Source organism: Strix uralensis, chromosome 20 (genome assembly GCF_047716275.1).
Source record: "Strix uralensis isolate ZFMK-TIS-50842 chromosome 20, bStrUra1, whole genome shotgun sequence".
NCBI lineage: Eukaryota > Metazoa > Chordata > Aves > Strigiformes > Strigidae > Strix > Strix uralensis.
Window position 1 is genome coordinate 7,459,251 of NC_133991.1, and position 26,372 is coordinate 7,485,622.

General features: G+C 39.5%; 1 protein-coding gene across 7 annotated transcripts; it reads left to right on the forward strand.

Annotated features, from left to right (window-relative positions):
* Nucleotides 1-294: 294 nt before the first annotated feature.
* On the forward strand, nt 295-26,321 carry RABGEF1 (RAB guanine nucleotide exchange factor 1). Of its 7 annotated transcripts, none has more exons than XM_074890456.1 (11): nt 295-425; nt 10,384-10,569; nt 13,862-14,028; nt 15,069-15,188; nt 17,322-17,342; nt 18,231-18,400; nt 19,977-20,058; nt 20,873-21,005; nt 21,408-21,499; nt 21,868-22,124; nt 23,141-26,321. In XM_074890456.1, exons 2-11 carry the CDS (start codon nt 10,391-10,393, stop codon nt 23,537-23,539), a joined length of 1,620 nt encoding a protein of 539 aa, XP_074746557.1. In that variant the 5' UTR covers nt 295-425; nt 10,384-10,390; the 3' UTR covers nt 23,540-26,321. The 7 variants fall into 7 exon arrangements, with proteins under 7 accessions (XP_074746557.1, XP_074746558.1, XP_074746559.1 ...); XM_074890457.1 differs by having other exon boundaries at nt 18,234-18,400; XM_074890458.1 differs by lacking the exon at nt 17,322-17,342.
* Nucleotides 26,322-26,372: the final 51 nt, after the last annotated feature.

The following is a 26,372-nucleotide window of genomic DNA, read 5'->3' on the forward strand; positions in this document are numbered from 1 at the left end:
AAAATGAGAATCTGGAGAGAAAGACACCCCAACAGACCGGATCTGTCCCTGTCACACACAGGGAGTGTGAAACAGCCCTGACGAGGCCGTGCCCAGCCGGACGGGTGGCAGCTCCTCAGCCGCCCGGGCAGTCACCCCTGCTCTGCCCGCGCTCGCTGTCCCCAGCCCCCGCCGTTGTGGCAGCGCGAACAGCCGCCGCAGGCCCCGAGCACCGCCGGCTCCAATCCCCGCCCCGCTTCCTTCCGGGAAAGGCCCCGCCCCGGAAGTGACGACACGCGCTTCCGCCGCCGCCGCGGAGGGGAGGCAGCGCCGGGCCGCCGTGAGGGGAGCGCCGCCGCGGGAGGAGCGCAGCGCAGCGCGGAGCAGCGCGGAGCGGAGCGGAGCGGCGGGTTCCCCCCCCCGCCCGCCGCCGCCCGGGGCAACCGGTGAGGCGCAGCTCTGACCCGCTTCGCTTCTGGCTGAGGGGCCGCGGGCCTGGCGGGCCCCTGTCGGCGGCACTCTCGGGGGCTGCCCGGTGCCTGCGCTCTGGGCCCGGCTGCGGGACGGGCTTCCCCCGCTGAGGGAGCCCCCGCGCCTGGCAGCTGCGCGGTGACAGTTGGTGGCAGTTGGGTGGCTGCCAGCGTCCCCCCCCCCGCGCCCCGTCGTCTCCGCCGCCGGTCGTTATAATTCGATCTGAGTCTCGGTGATACCCGCGCCGGGGCGGGCCCCGCTGAGGGGGGGGAGGGGGGGTCACAGCCGGCCCCTCGCCTCGGGGTTGCGGCTGTGCGAAGGGTTCACCGGGCTCCAGGAGGTGAACTGTAACGGGCTAAGCACACCGGGATACAGAGAAACTTAGTGAAGCAGTTTCTGCCATGTGCAGTTCTTAAAACGAAGTTGGTTTTATAATACATATTTTTGTTATTATTATTTAATTCCAGGCGTATGTATCAATAGTTGATCAGGGTGAAGGTGTCACGTAACTTTGCAAATCTGCCCCCTCAGCCAGTTTTCCTGCTAAGTTCCTTGTGGTTTGAGGGGTTTTTGACTCTTTGCTTGTAAGTGTTACTGCTGCACAGCTTCTTAGTGTAAGACTGGGAATCAAAGTCCTTCAAACTCGAGCCAAGTGAAGTTTGGAGTGTATTTGAGATGCTGAGCAGTGCATTTTGGATGCTTTTGTGGGTGTTTGTGGCTGTATGAGCACCTTGGGTAGCGTTCAGGTCGTTCCTCTGAAGTAGGGAGTGGCTGTATTTTCAGAGAGGGTGTGAGGTACTGAAAGATGAATGATGCACTCCAAGTAACAAAAAAAACTCTCCGAGGGAGTGGTTCGACACTGGTTTAAATCCTGCTGGGCTGCTCTGATCTTTGGCAGGGGGACAGGCTTGTGTGGTGGCTGGGGTGCTGGATTAATTGAGGGGGTTGTTACAGGCAAAATTCAAATGAGGTTTTCGGTTGTGAGTGGGGCCCTAATCTGGACCAGTGCTGGGAATTAGTGGCACTGCACAGTTTTGGAGAAAGGGTGGCATTATGGAGGTTATGATTTAAACCCATTATTGACACAACTTGCCATACTTTCCTTGTTTGGTCTCATAGTCCCACAACTATTTTGGAAGCAGCGCTTTGTATTGGCAGTTCCTCATGCCAGTACTCTGGCATGTGTACTGAGCAGCTCTTGGTTTTCCAGTTACCTGAGACTCTTTTGAGACTAATGACCTATCAGCATAGAAGGATGTAGTGTTTTCCAGGAACAGTACTTTACTCAGGAATTGGATGTGTTGGCCTTCTCGACGTGGTTATGTGAGTGTTTTGCAGGGGAGAGGATTAGGAAAAGAATTGTAACGCAATGGAATGCTTGGCTGACAAAAAAACCCAAACCAACACGTAGTAGAAGGGAAGAATAGGATAGAAAGCCAATTATTCATAAGATCGCTTTATGCAACAAACTATGATTATAAGCTTGAAGATAGTCCACGATTCTGGTATTTAAGTTTGTTTTGCAGTCTAGAACAGTCCTTCTCAGCTCCCTCCTTCCCCTCCTGATGTTTGCTATATAATTCCCAATTATGGTGGTTTTGGGGTTTTTTCATTACTGATGATGGACTACTTGTGACCTAAAATTCATGCTTGTGAAGACCTTTTAAAATGCTGTCAGTGACAAGTCGGGTACAAAGTGCATAAGATGTTTTGAAGTTTTTCTCTGAGGCTGTAGCAAATTCAGTTTTAATGTGTATCCAGGTGAGTGTGGTTGACAGCTTGGCAAAAAACAGAGCGTGTAGGAGCCGACTGCTGCTGTTTCTGAGGAGATTTTAGAAGTTTTAGCTAATCCTCTTCATATTGTTACTTCAATTCCCATTCAAACAGGACAAAGCACTTTTTAGATGTTTCTTGTGATTTCATTTAAAAGTGCAATTATGAGTCACATGTAGATGGTGAGACATAGTCTGTTAATTCATGCAAGTGTGCTGCTTGTAGCTGAGTGGTCAGTGCTACGGGCGGTAGTTATGCGGACAAACAACTGTAGCATAAGGTCTGTCCCCCTGTTGGAGGGGGAAGATGCATTTTCAAGTTGAAATAAATTGTGAGCTCTGTGGGTAGAGTGATGAAGCCTTATGGCCATGAGGTTTCAGAGGTTTTAAGTAGTGGCTGCAATTTCCCCTGCCAAATTACAGTACCAAACAGTGAGGTTATTTTCAGGTGGCTGATCACACTGCGTGTCTGTCATCACACTTAACGACTGTTTCTTTTCTCAAGATCATCAGTGAGCTACCTGTACTGTTTATACTAGGAAACAACTTCTATAGCTGAAATTTCTTAGTTGCAAGAAAAATGCACGTTAAAACTGTGAAGACTCATACGGACTATTCTGCAAAGGTAGCTACCATGATTCTTTCCTAATTCGTAAGTTGTCTAATGGCTTTCATATTTTCTCTTTGTGAGTCTCTTAGATCATGTTGCTCCACCCTTTCCTTTAGAGGAAATTAACTCATGTTTAATTACCTTCCTGCTAATTACATGCCTGAGTGTTTAGGGTTACAAATGAATCATGATTGTTTCAACACTTACATGGCTCTTAAGAATTTTGTGGCATTTGGGTCAGTGGTTGCTCTTTGCAATACGTACATGTTGTTTTAAGGATGTTTTTCCATAGGCAAAATTCATAGTTGTTAGAGACTTTCACCTGATCCTATCTGTCCACTCCCTCAGTTTTGAAGCACTTTATAATCTACCTTGTAAATTTATTTTCAGTAACTGAAGTTGTACGCATTCAGATGTCAGGAGACTTTTTTTTTTTTGTTGTTGTTTGGTCAGAAGTGTAGAAGGCTGAAATAGGATTCCCAGAAGTCAAAGGCAGTTTCATACCGTTGTGTCAATCTGCTTGTTTTGTCTGTTATGTGAAGTCTTTTCCTGTTTTTATATGTGTTTAATGAACTTTGGTACCAAGATCGAAACTTGTCTACAGAACAGTCTTACAAAGCCACTGCTTTCATTTCCAGAGTTAGCATGCAGATTTATTTAGAAACTGGTTTTCACAGCTTGTAATAATTATAAATTGGCTTGCAATTACCTTTTACTAAAGACATCTACAGATTGATTGAGACCCCTTTCTACTCAGCTTTGATATGTGAGCTGTTTCAACCAGCTCTTCCATCCTGAACAATCCAGAACTAATAAATAGTTTATGAAAAAGTCAATATCTTGTCGTTGTGGCAGTGATGCAATCTGCACTGACAATAAAGGTATCTGCCTACTCAGTCCCTGGGAAGTAAGGTAGGTACGTGTTAGAAAGGAACAAGAAAAACAAGCTGGTGGTGTCTGAATAATTGATAAATCTATACTACTTCTAAACCTTATTTCACACACAGTGCTTTTCCTGAAGCCAAAGCTGTGTCTGCAGTCTTTGGAAACCCCAGCATGTTATGAAAATTATCTTGGGCTTATCGCTGAAAAGAACAACTTATGTAAGTGTAGTTTCTTTCATGTGTGCATTAAATCAGCCCTTAGTGACAGATCTGGTTTTGATGAAAGGAGAGCTTTTTTCATATCACATAAAAGGAAGAATGCATTTGCTCTTTGTTGTGACTATGATACCTGCTTTAATAAGTTTAGTATGATTTTTTTCCAGCTATTTCGTAATCTGGCCTGTGTGAAAATTAGAATATAGTCTTTTGCTGTTGTTGAGAGCTTTGAGTCTGATACCAGAGGTATGATGTCCTGGAGCAATAATTGCTGCTACTTCAGTCCCCATTATGGGATACTGACAAAAATGGCCCAAAGATTTGTGTCCTAGTAACTGGAGGAGGGAGTGCCTTTTGGAAACGTAGAGCTAGTTTTCTGCTTTATGTAACTGGCCTGCATATCAAGATACCACATGTGATCATCAGGTGTTGGCAAAATTTTGAGCTCTCTTCATATCCCATCATTTTTAATTGTGAAATAGCACTGATGATGAAGGTTTTATCTTTACTCCCATGGGAATGTAATGAAAGATCATCAGAGAAGAAAAGTAGTAACATAGTATCTGGTTGCCTAATTCTGTGTCAGTGCAACCTGGTTAGTTCTGCGCTCATGTTGGTGAACTTCACCAACATCATTTACATGAGCAGTCCGGATGCCAGAGGTTGGACATCCAGCCTGATGTACTCGGGGCTAGACCCATACCAGAATGTAGGCATCTGAGGTGGGATGTAAGCAAGGTCTAGCTGCCTGAGCTTTCGTGACTGTCGTAGGTTGTGTTCTGGTGTCTGTAGCTGTTTTCCAGCAGTGTGTTGGGAATTAAGATTGTAGATTGCAGTCTGCAAATGCTGTCTGAAGACTAAATGCTTTGATGGAATCCCTTTATAGATTTAGATGTATCCTTATTGCTTCCCCTGAGAAACTTGGTCTCCTGAGACCTGAAACTGAAAATTCTTGAAAACTAGAATGTAGGTTTTATTAAGCATCTGCATTCAATGAATACTGTTGCACTTCAGGTCCATGGAAAACATTTCTTAAAAAAACCCCTTTCCTCTTTCCTCCACTCTCTCCCAACCCTCCCCTGGCTGACCTTGGCTGACCTTAATGCGTTGGTTCTTTTTCTTTGATAATACTTGTACCAAAATGCATGTTTCCTGTGCCTTAACCCTTTCTGTGTTTTCTTTAGTAAATCTTCAAAGACGGATTGAAGTATGTGACTCGGGGAAAGTGATGTGGCTGTTGGCCAGCAGTATTTTGCAGAAAAGTTGCTTTTTCTGGTTTTGGCTGAGATGTCTGCTTCCATGACTGTGGTAACAGAAACCCTGTACTGTATGCACATATGTTTTCAGTTGCAGCTTTGACAGAGTCACAGAGGAGCTGTTGGGCAGACAGCTGGTTTATTCTTTCTAAAAAAAAATTTATGTGAATTTCAATTTTCTGAAGTAAGAGCTATGGTTTATTGGGTATTCTTCTTGGATGACAAATGACGGGAAAAATCTAGGGGTGTGAGCAAGGGATGAGAAACCTCTGAGTTGGTATTGCACTTTTAAAAAAGTAAAACGGATGCTCAAAATACTACTGAATAAAAAGAAAAATTTTAAATGAGTCAAGGTACAACAAGAAAAATATGTTGATAGGAAGATGTATTGAGAGCTTCAGAATAAATTGCGTGAAAGCAAGTAAAAAGCTAATTTTGAATTAAATCACAGTGGGGTTTTTTTGACATGCTAGACATTGTAACAAAACTAAATTTTGTAAGATTCTTATGAAAAAGGTACAGAAGGAGATCTGATCTGTCACTAGAGACCTTTGATGTGCACCCCTTCAAATATATCTAACATATGTATTGTATGCCTCATCTACCAATGGTGCACAAGTTTTCATCTGCTCTTGATATCGCTACAGTTTGGAAAAATAAAGCTCAACACCTAGAACAGCGCGGAAAGACGTATCCATGGGCAGCTGATGCTGTGGCTCGGAGTTAGGATGCTGTCAGGCCGGGTGGGGACTGGCCTGGGAACGTGTGTGGCAGTGAGACAAGGAGCTCTTTGGTGTCCATACAGTCTAGTGCTCTGGTAGCTGTGGTACAGATACACTGGCTGCCAGCAATGGGACAGCTTTCCATGTTGTAATTGTTCAGAATAAATCCACTCTTGCAGCCCTGATGTAACACTACATGTTAGCAGTGATCCTCTAAGGAACCACATACAGGGTGTGTTAGGTGGAGTTCAAAGATCGTGGCCATAGAAAGGGGCTGGGTGTTTTCCATTTCAGAGGAAAATGGGAGGGAAGAAGCTTTTACTTGCAAATAAGTGACAAGGGGAAAGAGATTTTTATAAAACAATAACTAAGTCTAAGAGCCTGTTCTTTTTCTAAACTTTTCTAAGGGTTGTGTCTAACTAACATAGATACTAACCTTTGAGGTCTAGAACTGGTACAGAAATGCTTAAAAGAAGATTCTGTATCATGGTATTTGTGAGGAAATGTGTAAGGAAGTGTCATTTCTGCTTTCCCTGACAATATTCACAGCAGAACTATTTGAAGCAGTTATTGAGCAAAGCAATGTATGAGTATACTTCATATTACAGGTGTTTGCTCCTGTGAGGGAGACGTGGTGCTTCTTGAAGTTGTTGAGAAGTGTTTTAATTGGAGTACAGGAGATATAAAAAGGGTGTTTGGTGCAGTGCACCTCTCCAAATGGTACTAGTTAATTTTATTTATGATCTTCTGTTACTTTATTATCCTTCCTGATTCGATTTTTTTTTTTTTTTTTTAAATGTGAAAGTCTGTTACCTTCCATACTGTTGTTTTCCTGACTTCTCAGTGGTCAGGCAGTATGAAAGCTGTTCAGAGTTGCCCACCTCTCTGACTCCAGGAAAACATCAAATTTGTTCTTTGTTTTGGATTATGTGACTCGGAAGTGAGCTTTGAACAGGTCATGCATTCAGGGCGTGAATGGAAATAAGAGGTCTGACCATGCAAAATAAATGGTGTGACTGTTCAAATACACTGAGGAGTTGATCTTTGAATAAAGAATGATACACCTTTAACTGTAGTGGAAGGGAAAGAAGGAAATAAAGAAAAACAAAAGCAATTTGGACACTCAAAAGTTCCAACAAAACATTTTTAGGAATGGAAGATCAAAAAGTACACAGTGATTTAGTTGCAGAAAATTGACTTGGGATGGATTTTTCATATTCAGTTTATTAAAACTTGTTGCATTGTTCTGTTCATTAAAATGTAAATGCTGACCTGCAAAAATTGGCTGTGTAACTTTTTTGTAATGGCCGTATGTGTTTAAAGGAAGCAGAAAGCCTCTGCTTTAAGTGCAGCGTGTGATTTCTTCATATTGATTCAAGGTGACCTCTTTTGTCCCTGGATCTGAAACTGATGTAACTGCAATCAAAAATACTTGAAGGGGAGGAAACAGAACAACTTGCTTTCTAGTGGCTTGGCTTTGCAGCTGTTTGCAAACCTCTCCTGAAAGAGTGCAAAAAAAATAAAAATCTTTCTACAGAGACCTGCTTTGCTTACTTCAGGGAAAGCTGCTGAACTTTGACACTAAACAGAACGTTATTTTTAGTTCTGTTGCACACAAAGGGCTAGCAGGATGCCAAAGGTAACTGTGGCACTAGTATGTGGTTAAAGCTCTGTGGGTACAGAAAGCTCATTTTTGTGCATCCGTATGGAGATAGTGAAAGTGCACAATTGGCACAGAAGCAGAGTGTGCTGTTAAAGCTTTCAGACAGCAAGATGGTGGTGGAAATAGAAGCAAAGTCGTGTATTTCATTCTACTCCTTTAGTTTTCAAAAAGTCTGAGTGTCTGAAGCACGGTGCTTTTGAATAAGAACAACAGACACCTGAATTCATGAAATTGGCCTACAGACTGCAATTGCAAAACTGCTGTAACTTACTCCATTGTAGTGGGTGATAGATCAGGGATGGTATTTCCTTGGGTGATAGAGATCAGTGTAAAATTTCTCTGAAGATTTTGTTATGAAAATGTTTTTATCTGTTGTGTCTTTGTAGCTCCCTGTAGTTTACAATGAAAACATTCAAACTGATCAGCTTTACTGTTAATGGCAATATTATTGAAAATTTTATGCATGATGGTTTTTCTAGTACAGGCACCTGCAATAGAAGTCTCTAATCAAAATGCTGCTGCAGTTTCTGTTTTTAGGAAGTGGTCTTTAAACTGGATCAGGAGCAACTGAAGAGTTTCAAGCTTTCACTTCCCCGTTCTTTTCAGAATTGGGGATAAAGGGCACATAAGATGCTCTGAGAATGGGCCATGTTTCCAAATACTGCCAACGTGCAATTTCCATCCTATGCTGTGCAGTTGACAAACATTTGATGTTTAATTTCTGATCTGCGAGATAGATTGTTAGTCAGCAGATCTGTGTACCATTATAGTCGACATAAAGACCTTACTTGAGGAATCAGAAAATGAACATAGTACAGAAACCAAAAGATTTTTGTGAAGGCAATGTACTTATTGTCCTCTCTTAATTTGCCCATATGGGAATGAAGTAAAGCTCTCTTAAATATTTAAAAATCTAGTTGTTTTTTTCATTTTGCTTTGCAGAACCATATTAATGTCTGTCAGACATTTCTATGGGAAAGAAAAGAGTATTCAGCTGCTCTCTGTCTATATAAATGAGAAAATGTGTCTTTATAAATGATGCCATTAAGAAACCAATTCCTTAACATACAGGTCTCTACAGTGAAACTATTTTTAGATTATATTTAGAAACTCATTACTTCTTTGAAAGATAGAAAAGATGTTAGTGGAAGGAGCCTTAATACTCACATAAGTAAGATGGAATATTTAATTTGTTCCCCCCTCAGAGAAAATCATATGTGTTTCCCATTACTTTACTTAAAATAGCTGGTTTGGATTAATGGGAAATCACCAGTCTTTTAAAGTAGTTGATCTTATATAATTCAGCTTGGAAGAAAATAGCTGTTACTTCCTATAGTAGAAAACTATCTTTGATCATGACAGTTGTGCATATCACATCTATGATGACCCAGATAACCCAGAGAAGAGTTTGAGGCTTTTTCTGAGACTGTTGAGTGCAAGAGCTTCCAGGGGTGAGTAACTGTTGCTTGGGCAGACACATGAACCACCAGAGATCCAGATTCCTCAAACATATGAATTTAATGGTCATTATGAATCTCGGGAAAAATAAGATTACTCTGACAGTTACTGACATTCTTCAATTTATGAAAATTGCTTTTCATACATTGTGTTTCTATGTGTGTTCTGTTTTCCTTGTGTGATCTTAAGTAATGTGCTGGAGGGAAGGGCAGGGTCTTCAGACTGTGAGGCAGCGTTGGTTTAAAAATCTTCTGGTTTTCCTGTTAGAGGAAGGAAGTCCTAGGGGGCACCTTTGGTTATGAATGTGAGAGCAGGGAACCAAATTGCTAAGATGCTTGCTCAGCTTACGCGAAGCACTCTGCAGAGGATCGTAGGAATAAAAAGGGGCTGGATTTGGTGACCATGATCTGCTTTCCAGTGCCTTGCTGTGGTATTTCTGGTGTCTGTGTATGTCGATATTGCGATCCAAATGTCAATATGCAGACCTTAAACTTGCTAATGCAGGTGATCCAGTGCTGCTTGTCTCCTAAAATGAATGCAACATTTAGAATTAGAACGAAGTAGTTGAAATGCCCTTGGGAGCAAGCTGGCATGTGGGATGGTTTCTGTCAAGTGAGAAAAGAAAGGGGAGGGCTGGATTGTTGGAAGACAGGCTTTGCACAGTGGCGGTGTAGGCATGAGAATAAATCTTTTTGTTGCAGTCACTATATATAAAGTCTAGAGAGCTGAGCTGTATACAGATGCCCAACTTAACTCTGAAGTAACTCGAGTACTTAAGCAAATGGAGATACACCTCATCCATCTTAATGTACCCTGCTGGGTTAGCTGTGATACTTCACTGTGCTGTGAAGGCATTCTTGGAGGCCAAAGATATGTTACCTAAAGTCTCACCAATGTCATTCTTTGCAGACACAGTCTCAGCCTGAATACGCATGTATTTACATTTTATCTCTTACTTTGCTTCCTTCATTGGTGATTATAACTTTTCTATATTTCTTTTTTCTTCTGTTGCTCTGTGCCTGCTAGAACAATGTGCTGGTGAGATCAGAGACTCGTTCCTTTTTCCACGTGTGTACGTAGCTGTGTGACTGGTACCACTGGCTGGCTTTCCAGGCCAGCTGTCTAGTACTGTTTGCAGGTCAAAGCTATGCAAACACATGCTAATGCTGCAGTTGGCTTTCGGGGCTGTATGGTTATATAACTGTGCCCTTCTGTGGCCTTTATTTTGTTGCTATGGAACTATTAAATAATTAAAACAGGTGACTTCTTTCTAAAAGGCAAGCCTGCAGAAGGAGTTATTTCTAGCAGGTTGTTATCATGTTTCTGTCTTTAACCCTTTTCTCTTTAACCAGGAAGAAAATGAACCTGAAATCTGAACGCAGAGGAATTCATGTTGATCAGTCAGAGCTACTGTGCAAGAAGGGATGTGGTTACTATGGCAATCCTGCTTGGCAGGGATTTTGCTCCAAGTGCTGGAGAGAGGAGTACCATAAGGCCAGGCAGAAACAGATTCAAGAGGATTGGGAGCTGGCAGAGCGGTAAAGAGCCCTCTTTATTCCTTCATCTTTTACAGTAGGGTGGCTTCACTAAATACTATTCCTGTCCCCTATTTTCTAGTCCTATTTGCTCTAGCTCAGTTTCATCATAAGTTCTCAAATTTGACCTTTTCAGCAGGAATTAAAATCTTCCTTTTGATGCAAAGATGAATATTTATGACATTCTAATTTAAGAGGCTTCAAAAGAAAGTCTGAAGTAACAAATGTAAACACCCCCCAACCTCTCAACAAATACTTTGACCTAATTTGCATACTGAAATCTGTAATTCTAACTAGCAGTTGAAAGGGTGAAAGTGACAATTTTGATTAAAATACCTCTGCCTCTGGAGACTGCAGTTATTGTCTTTAATATAGCCAGCACAATGGTTTTACATTTCAGCTACTCATTAAAAAATTGGTTTTAGTCTTGTCTGTGGTCATTCTTTTAAACTGCAGCGTTAAGCCCGAAAGCATCAAAGCTCTAGATTTAATAATTTAGGTAATTTTTTAAAGCACATATTTTCTGCAAAATAGTCTAGTTTTCCTAGTGTGATAAATGCTTGACCCTGAAAATTGGTAAAAATCTATGCTTGAGTGAGAAAATAAGAGCAGCTGCAACTGCTTTTTGTTGGGTTTGGGTAGAAAGCAAAAGCATTATCCACTGCCTGAGGAACTGCAAAGCATCTTCTTTTGTACTGCAGCTGTCCTTTGTGTCACTTCCAGGTGTGAGTTACATGACATCCACTCAGAATTAACTGTTTCAGGGTTATCCTCAAGATGGAGGAGCATCTAACTATGTATTAAGAGTGCATTGACAGTTGACTTGAGCTGTCCAAGATGTTTGTTCATATTGACACAGATTCTCTACATACGCTTACCTTGATGTATTAGTGATATATGCCAGAACTATAGGAAGAAGTACAAATGCCCAAAAGACATGTCTACACTTGAGTTTAGAACCCTTCAGTGAACTTGAGTTACCCAGTGATACATTAACCAAGGTCACTGGAGGGGAGGGGGGGGAAGGAAGAAAAAAAAAAAAAGGCATTAAGTGCACTGTTCAAGTCAGCCTGCCTGAAGAAGGTGACATCTGTGGAAGCTCTCTGAACTTGAGTTGGGCCCAAATTGATGGTTATATTTTGGAAGCCCTAAGTTTTCTGGTATCTAACTACACTAGACCCTTATACCTTAGGCCTTGAAGTAGTTTGTTTTTAAAGTTCTCTTTACTGTCTGGCACTGTAACAGATTAATCAGAGAATCATAGAATACCAGGTGGGAAGGTACCTCAAGGATCATCTGATCCAACCCTTCTTGGCAAAAGTACAATCTTGACAAGATGGCCCAGCACCTTGTCCAGTGGAATCATAGTATCGAGTGTCGGGGAATCCACTGCTTCCCTGGGGAGATTATTCCAGTGGCTGATTATTGTCATTGTGAAAAACTTTTGTGTCCAATCAGAATCTCCCCAGGAGTAACTTGTACGTGTTACCCCTCACCTTTTCCATGTGACTCGTTGTAAAAAAGGAGTCTCCATCTTCTTTGTAGCCACCCTTTAAATACTGCCACATGATAAGTTCTCCCCTGACCCTTCTCTTCTCAAGGCTGAACAGACCCATTTCTCTCAGCCTTTCCTCATATGGCAGGTTTTCCAGTCCCTTGATCATCTTTGTGGCCCTTCTCTGGACCCTCTCCAGCCTGTCCACATCTTTTTTATATAGTGGGGACCAAAACCAAACACAGTATTCCAGGTGTGGGCAGACAAGAGCTGAGTAGAGTGCGATAATGACTTCTGTATCTCTGCTGGTGATGCCCTTGTTGATGCAGCCCAGTATCCTGTTGGCTTTCTTTGCCACTGCAGCTCACTGTTCACTCCTATTGAGCTTGTTGCCCCCCAGGCCCCTTTCCACAGAGCTGCTCCCCAGCCATGTAGATCCCAGGTGTGCTGCACTCCTGGATTGTTTTCTCAGGTGTAAGACCTTACACTTGTCCTTGGTGAACTTCATGAGGTTCTTGTTAGCCCACTCTTCCAGCCTCTTCCTGCAGCGTGGCTCTCCCTTCCAAAGTGTCCGCTTCCCCACTCAGTTTGGTATCGTCAGCAAACTTCATCAGGGTACACTTGATTCCATCGTCCAGATCACTTATGAAGATATTAAACAGCAAGATATTAAATGTACTAACTGCAAAGAAAGGTAGAAAGAAGTGCTTGAAACTTTTTCTATCCTCATCAGAAGGTGCCAGGTAAGCTATTGAGTACAGTACAGAGGACATGCCACTTTTTTCCTCTGCCATAAATTTGGCTTAAACAATTTATAAAAACTTAAGTGTTATTAGAGCAGGTAGTTATGCTGTCAGTCTTACAACATCTATGTACAATAAAGTGGGGCATTTAAGGAATTCTTTAATAACTGTTCAGTAGGGAGATGCTAAAGAAACAGATAAGCTGTGATTGTTGTAGTGAACAGACAGGCTTGTCAGCACAGATAAGACACCATTCCTGCCTCAAGACATTAGAAATGCAAGACCATTTGTGGTCCATCCTGAGCTGGATGGATGTTTAAAGAAAATTGCTCAACCTTTTAGCATCTTGAAGGGCAATATAATTTAACCTATTTTAATCTTTCTGCATAGCAAGAAAAGTAACAGTTGAAGGATTAGCATGTTTGCCCTCCCCTACTTTTTACATATAGATGAAAAGATGGGCTTGGTCTTTGCAAAGCACCCATCAGTGTTGCAGTGAAGTGGTTCACCTCATTCATTCAAGCAGGCGTGTGCATTACCAAGATTTGAAAACGAATTATGACAGCAATGATCTGTTTCCCAGAATATTTCTGAGATTGTGACAGGGTATTTCACTTGCTCAGCTGCGAGCCAGTTTTTATCTTTAGTAAGATGGTAAAGGATTGCCTGTGGTAATAGGTTGTGAAACTCACAACGTGATGCAACTGAATTGATTATTGGAAGTCCTCCCACAGTCTTTCCCTTCACCTCTACCTTTGTAGAATTCAGGGCTGTGACCTGAGGGGACAGTGACCATGATTATGCTCCTGTCTCCTTCCTTTTGACCTTACTATTTAATCCTCCCTGGCCCTCTTAGGCTTTCCCTCACTTTCACCGTTGCAACATGGAAAGAGTGGATTTAATGTAGTGAAGGAAGATGTGGTAGGAAGCAAGAAATGAAGATGGGCATAGAGGACAATTAGCATGTCAAATACATGATTAATTTATTGCACAGGAATTTAGTTTATATGTGCTCGTTTTAAGCACTTAAATTAGACCTACATTTTTATAATTCCAGGCTTCAGCGTGAGGAGGAAGAAGCATATGCCAGTAGTCAGAGTACCCAAGGGGCACAGTCACTGACCTTTTCAAAATTTGAAGAAAAGAAAACCAATGAGAAAACACGAAAGGTCACTACTGTGAAGAAGTTCTTCACTGCTTCTTCCAGAACAGGAGCTAAGAAGGGTAACTTTCTCCTTTGCTTTTAATGGTTCTGTACAACATGTTAAGTTGAAAAGTAATTGTGATAGATGTATTGTACTAAAAGGCAGAGTAGTGCTCTGTGACTTGAATTGTAAATTTGGAATAATGATGCTTCTGGAGAATGATTGCTATATGTGAAACCTTACTGAAAACAGAGAAAAACATGAGCTTTTGGGTGATGCCAAACAATCTTTTAAATAGAACAAGTGCACTTCTAAACCTGTGGCCATGATTGTGTTAGTTATACAGGAGCTCTTCCACTAAAGTGTAGTATAAATGTATTCCTGGTGGTGGTCTACCACTGCGCTGCTGAGTGGAAGTATCTTGTTTGTATGACAAACGCTCTTGCTAGATTTATGAGTCAACCACAGTGTGATACTGTGGTTTAGGACTTGAAGGGGAACTCTTCCTGAAGAAAGCAGGAGAAAAGGTACTGGCTGTCAGTCACTGCTAACAAACTGGTACGTCTAAGTGTGATAGAAATGCTGATACAGAATATCAGATGATGCTGTCATAATGGATCACTTCAACAGAAAAACCAGCATGTGTAAACAGGGTGCCTTTAAATGAAAATAAATGTGAAAGGAAACTTGTAGTGTTTATGTGTATGTGGGTTGTGAATATCAAGTTTGTGGTTGGCTGAATGTTTATTCTACAGCATGTGTTACAAGTAAGAATGATTAATGGCAGGGATGTCTTTGCATAGCAATAGCTTACATGGGCAAAAACCAGAAAATGCTAGACTCTGGAGGAGGCATTCCAGAAGAAAAAGCAACATTAGTGTATCTTAGCCTTATAGACAATGTATTGCCTTAATAAGAAGTTCTGTGTCTGGATTTCATCTTAGAATTTGTCTTGGTGCATGGGCAGCAGCTGGCTAAATGAAGCATTCAGCTATGTATTAAGAACTTTTTTTATGTGCATTCTTCTCACTTTCCATTTTTTCTTTTTATATCCCATTCACCGTTTCTCCTGACATGCTCCTGCTCTCGGTGTCTTGCTTGCTTTTGCATTTATTTCAGTGGCTCAAGAGAAAATCGTTAAGCAAGGACAGCTTGGGAGGGAGCGAAATGCTGATAACATTCTCAGGGATTTGAAGGAGATTTTTACTCCCTCCTGGGAACTGGCTTCCCCTACTGAAGGTAATGCAGTACAGCTTGAGCAAGCTGTCTGCTTGATTTTAGTAAGCTTATTTCTTAGCTGGGCTTTGCAAAATACAAACTAGGGTTGTGCCAGTTATAACTTGTGCTGTTGAATATGAAGATGGCAAAAAAAGCAAGTCTAGCATCTTGAAGTGAACTTGAATTTCTAAACCAATTCTTTGCTTTTTGGTAGGGAGACTATAGGAATAAAGCTGAAGCTTCTTTGAGCTCTACCTTAGTCTGACATTTGAAGGATTATGCAGTTTCAAAAAACTAAGAATTTTGTAAGAAGTAGCTAGATCTTGTGCTGCTTCATATTTTTATAAAAAAATAATTCCAGGTTGCCATTATAAATCTGATTAGAAGTTGAAACCACTTCAGTTTAATAGTTCACACTCCAAGAACTTTTGCATTCCCAAAACATCTCCAGATGTTTGTTATATTTATCAAGAAGACAGTTTCATATCAAGAGAAGATATACTGGTTTCATTTAAACCAAAAGGACGCCAAAACCCTTGATGCAAACAGCTTTAGGATCTTGTCCTATGTTATTTGTTTGCAATTCTGATGTGTTCTGCTGACTGAAGAAATTTGAAGATGTACCATGCTTTATTTTGCAAATTATATGAAGATGACAAATGGGTGTGTGCAGTAGAGCTAATGACAACACTATTTTTATATTCTTTACTTGGATTCAGATCCATGACCATGGCACAACCATAGTGAATCACTGGAGTGCTAATGTTCTGCTGTGACAACTAGCATTTTTTGTAGAATGCCTTGAGAAAGATTTTAACATTAATAGTGTTTATTCTTTGTAAAGGTGATCCTTTCTTAATTCTTCCCATATTCTTTTAATTTTGGCATATCTCCTCTACTAGGTTCTCTTTAACTTGTTCAAATGGAATTTCTTCCCTGTAATCAGCTTCTTTTTAGTTAGACTAAATTCTTCTAGAGTACATGACAAAGCTGTAAATATTTTGTTGCTGAAAGTACATTTCTTCCTGCAGTCCTTAGTAATCAGTGCATATTGTACAGGTTCATTTTCCTTAAATCAGGATTTCAACACAGAGATTAATGAAGGTGCAACATTTCTGAGTGACTACATGTAGTTCTTGGTGTGACTCATTAAAAAGATGGTTCATTCTAACATTCAGATTTTTTTTAATGCCTACATTAACAGTAATCTGACTCAATTGTCTACATCTCTCTAATAACTAAAAAAATTACCTATTTTGAATCTATGACTTAAAAAATCATATTCATTTTCCTTAAGGTCAAATAGTGGAATAAGGTTCATGATTTTTCTCATACAGTGAGCTCAGTGTTGAAATAAGTAAATAAATCTTTGGCAGTTCTTTGAAATGAAGTCAGTAATTAACTGTGGAAAAATATCTTTTAATTTTACCCTTTCGAAAGTGGACCTGCTTTCTTTGTTTATTATTGCAAAGCTATGCTCTCTACTTAGTGATCATGTAATACGAACTGTGACAAATGTAGATCAACATATAGTGATGGTTGCTGTTCAGCTTGAATACTGTACAGGCATTCTACTTTGAATCTTAGGTATAAAGAAGATTGGAAGAAATCCCCTCTGGAAAAAGTGTTCTTGTTTAACTAGAAAGGAGATTGATTTGCACTTTCTATCTTAATTGCTGCAGCTGGAATTTAAATATTTGCAAAACCTTTTCCATTCTTATCGCTTAAATACCATAAATATCCTAATGGTATCAGACCAAATTATTATCCTGAGAAGGTTATGCTGAAGTGTAGTCTTGTGCTTGGGTCAGATGATCAGTGGTGTTAGTCACTGGATCATACAGCTTTGAATTCACTATAGTGCTCTATCTCTTTAAAAGCAAATAAGAAACCAAAAAACCCCCTGATAAGCTACCTCAAGTCTAAAACATGCCAACTTAAATATACTGATCCCATTTATTTTCTTTATTTTGGAGTTCTGCATGTATGCTTGTTGAAACAAGGATTTTTTGTTGTGCATGTTAGTATTTTCTGATTGAAAGATATGTTTGTATCATGTTGACCATGAATGTTTTCATGTTTTCTGTCTCTTTGCTGCTTGCTTTTCATCATGTTCATTTACATCATCTCTATTCAATCCTTCATTTTGAACAGTGTTGGCTGGCAAGTTGAAAGGTGGGTGAACTAAACTTGGGTAGTGGAGGTATTGGATCACTACAATTAACTTACAACCTTGGAAAATCAGATGTGTTTATGTGGAAAACCCTGTGGTTGCAGCTATGTAAACCTGCATTCAGTGCTGTGTGCCGTCTGTGTTCCTACATCCTTCTTGAGTGCCAAGCAAATTCCTCCTTGAACAGGCGTGGTGCTTGGGCTCTTGCTGAAACACAAACGGCCAGGTTCTCATTTACACTGCGGGTGCGATTCTGTGGCATCTGCTGCCTGGCCAAAGAAGGGCATTTGCACCAACTTCATGCTTCCAGTCCTTGTCTTGTGCTGCTGCTACTGCTGCTCCTGTGACCTGGTGGGAAGCCAGCTTGGGGAGTTGATCGATTTGAAAAATAACCCCATAAGAAACGCTGATTTTTGACTAGGACTGCCCCGAACTACAGCTCCCTGAGCTAGTTCATGAGCCAGTTGACTGAATGCTTGTGTTGGTGCAAGCAAAGGAGCAGGAAAGTGAAGGTAAGGAAGAACGGAAAAGGGGACCACTCCATTGCAGAATCCCATCTGGAAGCCTCAGTCTTACGTGGAGATATCTTACCTAGGAAAGCATATGTAAGAAACCCAAAAGCGAACCCATGTTACAGTAACTTGCTAATATGAAAAGGCCATTAGTGTAAATGGGTATGTGGCTATAAATGTTTCACTTCAGTGGAATACTCAGTTTCCTAGACTTTTGTTTAATAATATCCAGCATTTCACTCATAAAGCTTGAGAAATAAATGCTCATTCATCTGCACAGTTGAAAAGAACAACCTGAAATTTTAAGATGCATTAAACACTTACTGAGTTCATCCATCAGTGTAAAAAAGCTAATCTGATGTGCCCAAATTTTCCCAGCAGAGATCCAAGAAGCCAAGGCTCCCAGCCCTTCTATAAACAGGCAGGCTAGCATTGAGACAGATCGAGTATCCAAGGAATTCATAGAATTTCTCAAGACATATCATAAGCCTGGACAAGACATCTATAAGCAATGTAAACTATTTTTGGACACAATGAATCATAAAAGGGTAAGTTTTGCATGCCTTCTACATAAATAAAATGGGGATATGAGGGAGAGGTGGAGAAGTTGCTGCACTTTTTCCAGCCATTTGGGTTTTACATATTGTATACAGGAGTCTTCAGCTGATACGCTTAGTCAAATGAAGATCTAGTGGCAGCCTTAAATTCTGCATGCCTTGCTTTTTGGTGTGGCTTGTGACCAAAGAAACCCTCCAACCCCAGTATCTCCGGTATCTTGAGAGAACTTTCCTTTGCATCCCAAATAAGTTAGTTACAAATAAATCCCACATAAATTAGTCTGTTGAACAAACAATTTTCTAGGTAAATATGACTTGTGGAAATTACAGTATTTTACATAATGAGCTTTTAGATATCTTAAGTCTAAAAAGTTATATAGATAATATAGTATTAACCCACATGTCTCCTTTTCTTTCTGGAAGGAGAACTTGACTGTGCTTTTTTTTAATATGGAAAAAGGCTTACATCTTCATTCTCCATAAAAAAAATAATTTAACGTTCTTGAAATATTAATGTGTCTGTAGTGCCACCTACGGTTGAAATGAGTCAGTATTCAGCACACCTTTTTTTAATTATTTTTTTCTTCCCTTTTTCTATTTAGTATTTAGTTACTCAAATTATATCCTCATATTGGACTGGAAATTAAAGGGAGTTCTGATGGAATCTTACCTGCCCTCCACTTTGAAAACGTCTTGATTTTTTTTCTTTTACAACCGATTCATTCTGAGCATAGAGTTTGTGAAAATAGTGTTGTTATTGTTTATAAACACTGAAGCTGCTCTCATTTCCTAGTTCTTTGATAATTGTGCTAGTCAGAAGGAAGTCTTTCTCAAAGCATACAGTTTGCTATTACACGTAAACCAGGTCTAACATGCGGTACTGCAGTCAGAACTGAGACTTTGTCTTCAGGGTTTGTCTGTTTTTGGCCTTAGAGAATTCAGAAACTAAACTCTTAATTTTTTTAAAATGTATGGTTTTATGCTGCCATTTAATGGTGAAAAGTGACTTGATCAGTGAAGTTAATTTTAACCCTTCAAACCTCTGTTATGTTCTTCAGTAGCTCAGTTAGTTAATGTCCAGAAGACAATGTGGTTTCACAAATAACGTTGTGAACATATTTCATAGTAACTTTATCATTAGAATTGCTTACTGTATAGATAGTCTTTCAAATGATGATTTATGTTCTTGTTTTTTGATATACTGTATATCATCTTTTAAAAGTTAGAGACAAAATTGGGAGCAAACCTTCTGCTTAATAGTCTATATTATTTTGTCACCATTACTCAGGGATGTGTCTGGGGAAAATGGCATTGCACCTGTCCAATTCGGTTGCTAATACACATCTGTTCAGCACATAAATGTGAGTCTTTCACATGTTAAAGGACCAGTATGTCTTGGTTTCTCATATTTTTAAATATAATTTAGCCAACATAAACACCTCTGACGATACATTTGCATTCTTAGACTGTTATGCAGCTGGACGCTTTCCTTAAACAAATACAAAATATCAGAGGCATTGCTGCCATTTCTTCCACACATGCACACTTAATCAGTTTTCTGTTACAGGACTTAAGTATTGAGGAGCAATCTGAATGTGCCCAGGATTTCTATCAAAATGTAGCAGAGAAATTACAGACACGTTGGAAAGGTATCGTGTTCCTCTTCCTCGTATCTTACTGCTGAAAAAGTAATGATTTGAGGATAAAGCCTCTTGTATTTTCAAGTAAAAATGAAGCATTCCCAACCAGCTTTCAGAAATGCTGTTAACAAATTCTAGTCCCATAGTTAGAACTATTCCCAGCAGCACCAGTTCTATAAACTTTTGCAGTCTAAATTATTTGTTTTTACAGGTTTTTCTTAAACTCTCAATTAAATGTGGTTCTATTGTTTTCATTTCTTGTTTTAAATTCAATACTACTTGTTTAAAACTGAAGTTGACTGTGTAGCCTCCACCCAATTAATAGGCTGTGAGCCTTACGTTACGCTGTAACGCACAAGAAGCCGGTGAGAGGGGAGCGTTTCTCTTGCAGGCTGCTTTTATGTGCCTGGTGTATAAGTGGCACAGCTTAAACATACCCAGGGATTTTTTTAGACATAAACAGGAACAGAGGACTTGGAAGACCTCACTGGATTTATTCTCAAAGACTATTTTCGAGAAATATTCTTGTAAGCTGCAAGCAGCTGAACCTAATTTGTGTGTTGAATGTGCTAAATGAATGTGCTTCATTGTGAACCTATGCATGTACTTACTTTGGCATGTCACTATGGTGTTCTCACCATTATATTTTTACTTCTGCTGTAGAGTGTGAAAATACTCCAAGTATATCCATTCTTTATTAACTGAGGTTGGCTCAAGTCAGTAGTACTGATCTGGTAATAAGAGGACCAAACTGTATTAAATCTTCAAAAGAACCATGGAATACTCTATTTACTGTATTGGGGGTGGGATTTGTACCTTTCAGTGCCCCCTGAAAAAGTTGAGAAAGCAATGGATCAGATTGAAAAGTACATTATGACTCGACAGTATAAATATGTCTTTTGCCCTGAAACAACTGATGATGAGAAGAAAGATCTTGCTGTCCAAAAGAGAATCAGGTAAGTCTTTAAAAGAAAAATAGTTGAATAATTCACAGTCCTGTAAATGAGCTCTGAATCAAGCACGTTAAAAATCTGCTGTGCACACAAAAATGGCAAACTTTTTAACCAGAAAGGGTTAAAAACACCTTATTTAAGAATTAGAAGGAATGAATAGAATGAATAATGAAAGCTACTGCACTAGGAAAACTAACTGGTTTCCTTTTGTTAAATTATAGCAAAAAAAGACAATATTTTCTCTAGAAATAAATTACTTCAGTGGAATAAACTAGCTTATGAGTGGACTAGTGCCTCGTTTACACAAAGCACTCCTTGTGCCTTGAGTTCAAGAAGCAGCTGGTTTCAAACACCTGAATGTTACTGGCACAGAACAGTTTAACATTTTTTTTTTTCTTGTCACAGGGCTTTGCACTGGGTAACGCCACAAATGCTGTGTGTTCCTGTCAATGAAGAAATTCCAGAAGTCTCTGATATGGTTGTAAAAGCAATTACAGGTTTGTGAATGATGAAGTTTACATTTACAGCTTTAAATTTCGTATCTCTTGCTCATAGAGATTATTTTCTGCTGTCATCAGAGGGGCGTCCAGGCTTTTAGATTTGCAGTAGTCTTTGTGGTATTGACTAGTGTATTGTCTGTGAAGCAAGAATAATTTTTCTATCACAGAAGTGTTTAGGCTTACCTGATCTATCTGAAATACTTATATGGAACCAAGAAAAGGTTGAATAAACGGATACTTTTATGGAACAGCAAGCACAACAAATAAAAATTATGCAATATTAGTATTGTCTAGTAAGCGTCCTACTCATTCAGGTGTCTGATTAATATGGTTTTAATGATTTTGAGAACTTTTTTATCTTACAGATATTATCGAAATGGATTCAAAGCGTGTCCCTCGTGATAAATTAGCATGCATCACCAAGTGCAGCAAGCATATATTTAATGCTATTAAAATCACAAAAAATGAACCAGCTTCTGCTGATGACTTTCTTCCAACACTTATATACATTGTTTTGAAGGGAAACCCACCCCGTCTGCAGTCTAACATCCAGTATATAACACGCTTCTGTAATCCAAGCAGGTTAATGACAGGAGAAGACGGCTACTATTTTACCAATCTGGTAAGTGCAGGAACAGTGTTGATGTTTTAGACAACAGCATTGTCTTTTACTTGGATGTAGGAATTTCTAGGAAAGGCAAAGACAGTATAACATAGAAGGAAAATTAAAACTAATGTTCAAATACTGGTTGAGGTTATTTAGAGTACAGCAACCTCTTCTGCTTTATCTCTTCTCTCTTCCTTCTCTGCCTTCCAAACCAGACAGTGCTATGCATTCTTTATAATATCAAGCCCTTTATTTGACCAGTCTGATGCTAAGACTTGGGTACATTTTTATTCTGTAAGGAGAGAAGTACTTTCTGTTCCTAAAATCCTGAGTTTGGGCTGTGCAGGTGCTACGGATACAAAGTTCCCCATTTAAGCCCATGAGAGTTTCTTGAAGAGACTGCAGAACTAGGCCATTAATGTGTGGAGGTAAACAGGCTTTTTAAAGCTTCTGCAGGAGGCATTTATTGGTGTGCTTGTTTATGTTAGAAGAAATTATGATTAAGAACTTGGCTTCTCTGCATTTCATCGTAGAGCAATTCTCAAGGTAAAATATGTAGTTGAATGAAATACTTGGAATGTTAAAAATTCCTTTGAATAGGAGGAGAGCATCCACAAGGTAAGATGGGCGTTTGACATTCCTTCCTTCAGAAAACGAATAGAGAGCATAGCAGATCTCTGATGATCAGATTATTAAATATTAATTAAGTGCTTTTGTTTAGTTATCGTGTTCTTTCTGTTCTCTCACCTTCAAAATGCAGTGACCCTGAGGTTTGTAATTATCTAGTGAGTCAGTACTATTCAGCTGAAGTGCTTGTCTTCCTGTATATGTTCTCCAGTTTTTTGTCTTCAAACTTTGGGGAAAGAGGCATATGAACTATCTGATATAGTTAGCTTCTGGAAAAGCTCTTCAGGAGCCATCTGTTGAGGCATTAACTAATCGATTACTGGTCTAACAGCAGGATAAAGAATAGAACACATACATTCCAATCTGCAGCTTGCAGTGATACTTGCTCTCTGTTTTGTTTGTAGTGCTGTGCTGTGGCCTTCATTGAAAAACTGGATGCTCAGTCTTTAAATCTAAGCCAAGAAGATTTTGATCGTTTTATGACTGGTCAGACATCCCCGAAGAAGCAAGAATCTGACAGTTTTTCACCTGATGTGTGCCTGGGTGTTAAGCAAATGTATAAAAACTTAGACCTCCTATCTCAGTTGAATGAGAGACAGGAAAGAATTGTCAATGAAGCCAAGAAGCTTGAGGAAGACCTAATAGATTGGACTGATGGAATTACAAAGGAAGTCCAAGATATTGTTGAGAAATATCCGTTAGACATAAAACCAAAAAATCAAGCCTTAGCAGCTATTGACTCTGAAAACGTGGAGAATGACAAGCTGCCCCCACCACTGCAGCCTCAGGTTTATGCAGGATAATTATCAGTGTTAACTTTGAAAAGCATCATTATCCTCACCTACTACTATCTGCTACTTGGGAAGGGAAGTAAATTTAAGGCTAAAAATGAGATAAGCTTAAATCAGTACATTTTTAAAGGTACTTTTTTTTTTTGTTAAGTGTAATGAATTGTATTTATTTTAGTCAAGTAGATTTCTATTAGGCTTTTGTGGGTTTTTGAACTGAATTTAAATTTTTCTACACAAACCGGTGTAATTTTTAAGCAACACTAGTCCATTGACATCTTTCCTGAAAGCTTCCTTCTAGGCATGCACTTACTTGTTTTTAATAATTAGTTTAACTTAAAGAATTCAAGTTCCAGCAGAAACTCGAAAGGTACCAATGTTAGTCTGAATTTATTCTGTAGCTGTAAAGATGAAATATATATTGTAAAATATGTAAAATTGTAAATAGATTTAAAATCTAATGTCTCAACTGTGCATGACATTTTGTGTATGAGTGAAAATGATATAAAAGTGTTCATTTTGGCACCTTTCAGTTAAATCACATTGCAGTATAAAGGCAAGTACACTTAATGTTTCAGTAAGCTAGATGGTATAACTGATGAATGGCAGTCAGAGAGGATATTGTTGTAATGATTTTAAAACTTGACATTCATCTCATAATCTGCTCTGTAAAAAAAAAAGTACTATTTAAAATATGACACTTCTTCATGTAAACGTTCTCTCTGCTTTGTCAGTACACCTGGTAGCCTTCAGTGGTGCATGTGAGTGCTGATATTACTACTTCTGAAAAGAATGTTGAGCCAGGCTTCAGAAATAGGAAGAAATATTTGTGTTAAAAATTGCATAATGTGGAACAAAAAGGGGGAGGGGAGGACATAGTGCAAGAATTGCACCAAAAGTGGCTTTCTTTTCTGGCATTGCCTAGTAATTTCCATCAGTGGGCTAGGTCCTGATTGCTTTTTTGACAATCCTGGTAGATAAGTAAGTTCATATAATTAGAGGCTGCTTTTTAGAAGAAGCACGAGTCATTGCTCAGAGCAGAAGAGTGCACTTTATTTTCACAAAACGTCAGTCTTCTGGTCTTTATTTGACCCCCCCCTTTAGCAAAGGGACTTACCTTGCTAAAGCATTGAACATCAAGGTCTGTTAATACAGCTTTATGTCACTAGAAGTTCAGATTGGTATACTTCAAGTTAAAAATAATAGCTCAGTCTGCAAAAAGTAACCTCTTGCAATATAACTTTTCTATACCAGTGAAACATTTTGTATATAATTTTAAATATCTTTCAGTTAATCCAGTCTGCCATGACTTGTTTGTGTACCTGAGATATCTAACATAAAGCTACTTAGCTTGAACTACTTCTAAGCAATGTTAAATTCTTACCATCAAGGAGGAAAAGTACCTACCTCTTTATTATGTTCCACTGCTTTAAAAACACTGGTGTTTTAAATTTGCACTGCAATAATTTCAGACCACAACTGTGATTTCGTCCCGTTTTGTCAAATGTATTTAGCCTTATGAACTATGCGTTCCTAGTGTTTCAGAGGTAACCAGTTACCCAAAACTCCACTGCTGAGGTGAAGCAATGAACTAATTGGATGATCACATTTATTTATTACATTATTTAATGTATCATGTGTCACTGCGGCCAAATTGCTTAGGATCTGACCAGTGCTTGTAGTAAACAATACTGTAAAGTCTTTATTTTCTTTATAAACACTAGGTGCTAATTCTGATATCCAGGTACACAGGTTTTCCGGGGGCAGGGTGGGGGGGGGGGAGGAGGAAGCAAACTTTTAGCTATTGTGTAAATTACCATGTTTAAATAAAAGTGTGTACATTATGGCCTTGTTAATGAGTTCCTAAAGATCTCGTCACTGGGTTTAGTTATGCTGTTAATGATTAATGTGAATATAATTGTGACGGCTTCTGCATTCTCTTGTGTTTCAGGAGACACAGTTCTTAGCCATTCAAGTGCAAATGTAGGTTACAATGTCTTTTTTCTTTGTAGAAAGGTCATTGTAGTGATTAAGTACTTAAGAACGACTTGCTGGTGCATTTGTACTAAAGTATCTCTTATTCATATGCCATCTTGTTATCAAACCACTAAAGTGGGAGTGTTTTCAGGAAACAAAGCCTCCTTAAAGGCAGGTAAAATGGATTTCCATACCCCATCTAAAAGCAAGCAGGAGTGGTTTGCTCCTTGGGTGGTAGCAACGCTGGGAGCAGCTCTCACAGGAACTTGCGTTCTAATGTTTGAGTAACTAGACTGCTTTAAGACCTTGTCAGTATTTCATTAGGCAGATGACCTGTCTGTAGGTGAAAGAGAAATAGTTTTGTCTTGCTGAAAAGTAAGGTCGCTCAGTTGCCCTAGTAATAACTGCAGAGTATCTTTCTTTAAAAATTCAGACTGGGCAAGCTGTCACGCACAGAGCGCTGTGAGGTGCTGCTCACCAAGCCGGGGAGATACTGTGTCAGTTCTGGACACACTGAGATACTGTCTTAAAGTGAACTGGAATACAGGCTGCTGTGCTTTGGTGACAGGCACAGTATCAGAAATTATTTGTTTTTTCAACAGCCCACTACTAGTTCAGTATTACTGAAAATGAAGGCTACAGCTCGTTACTAGGAATTGGAACTTACATTGTAAACTACTTCTTTGCATGTGAACTCCCTATTTATTTTGCTGCAGTAAAGAAGGTATTTTACAGAAAGTACTAGTTAATTAAACTGTATGTCTGGTTTTATATAACTGAATTCTGAAATTAAATTGATTCTTCTGCCCAGTTATCAATACTCACACATTCTCTGGTGTATATTCTCATGTGGCTGGGTATCTCATCCTTA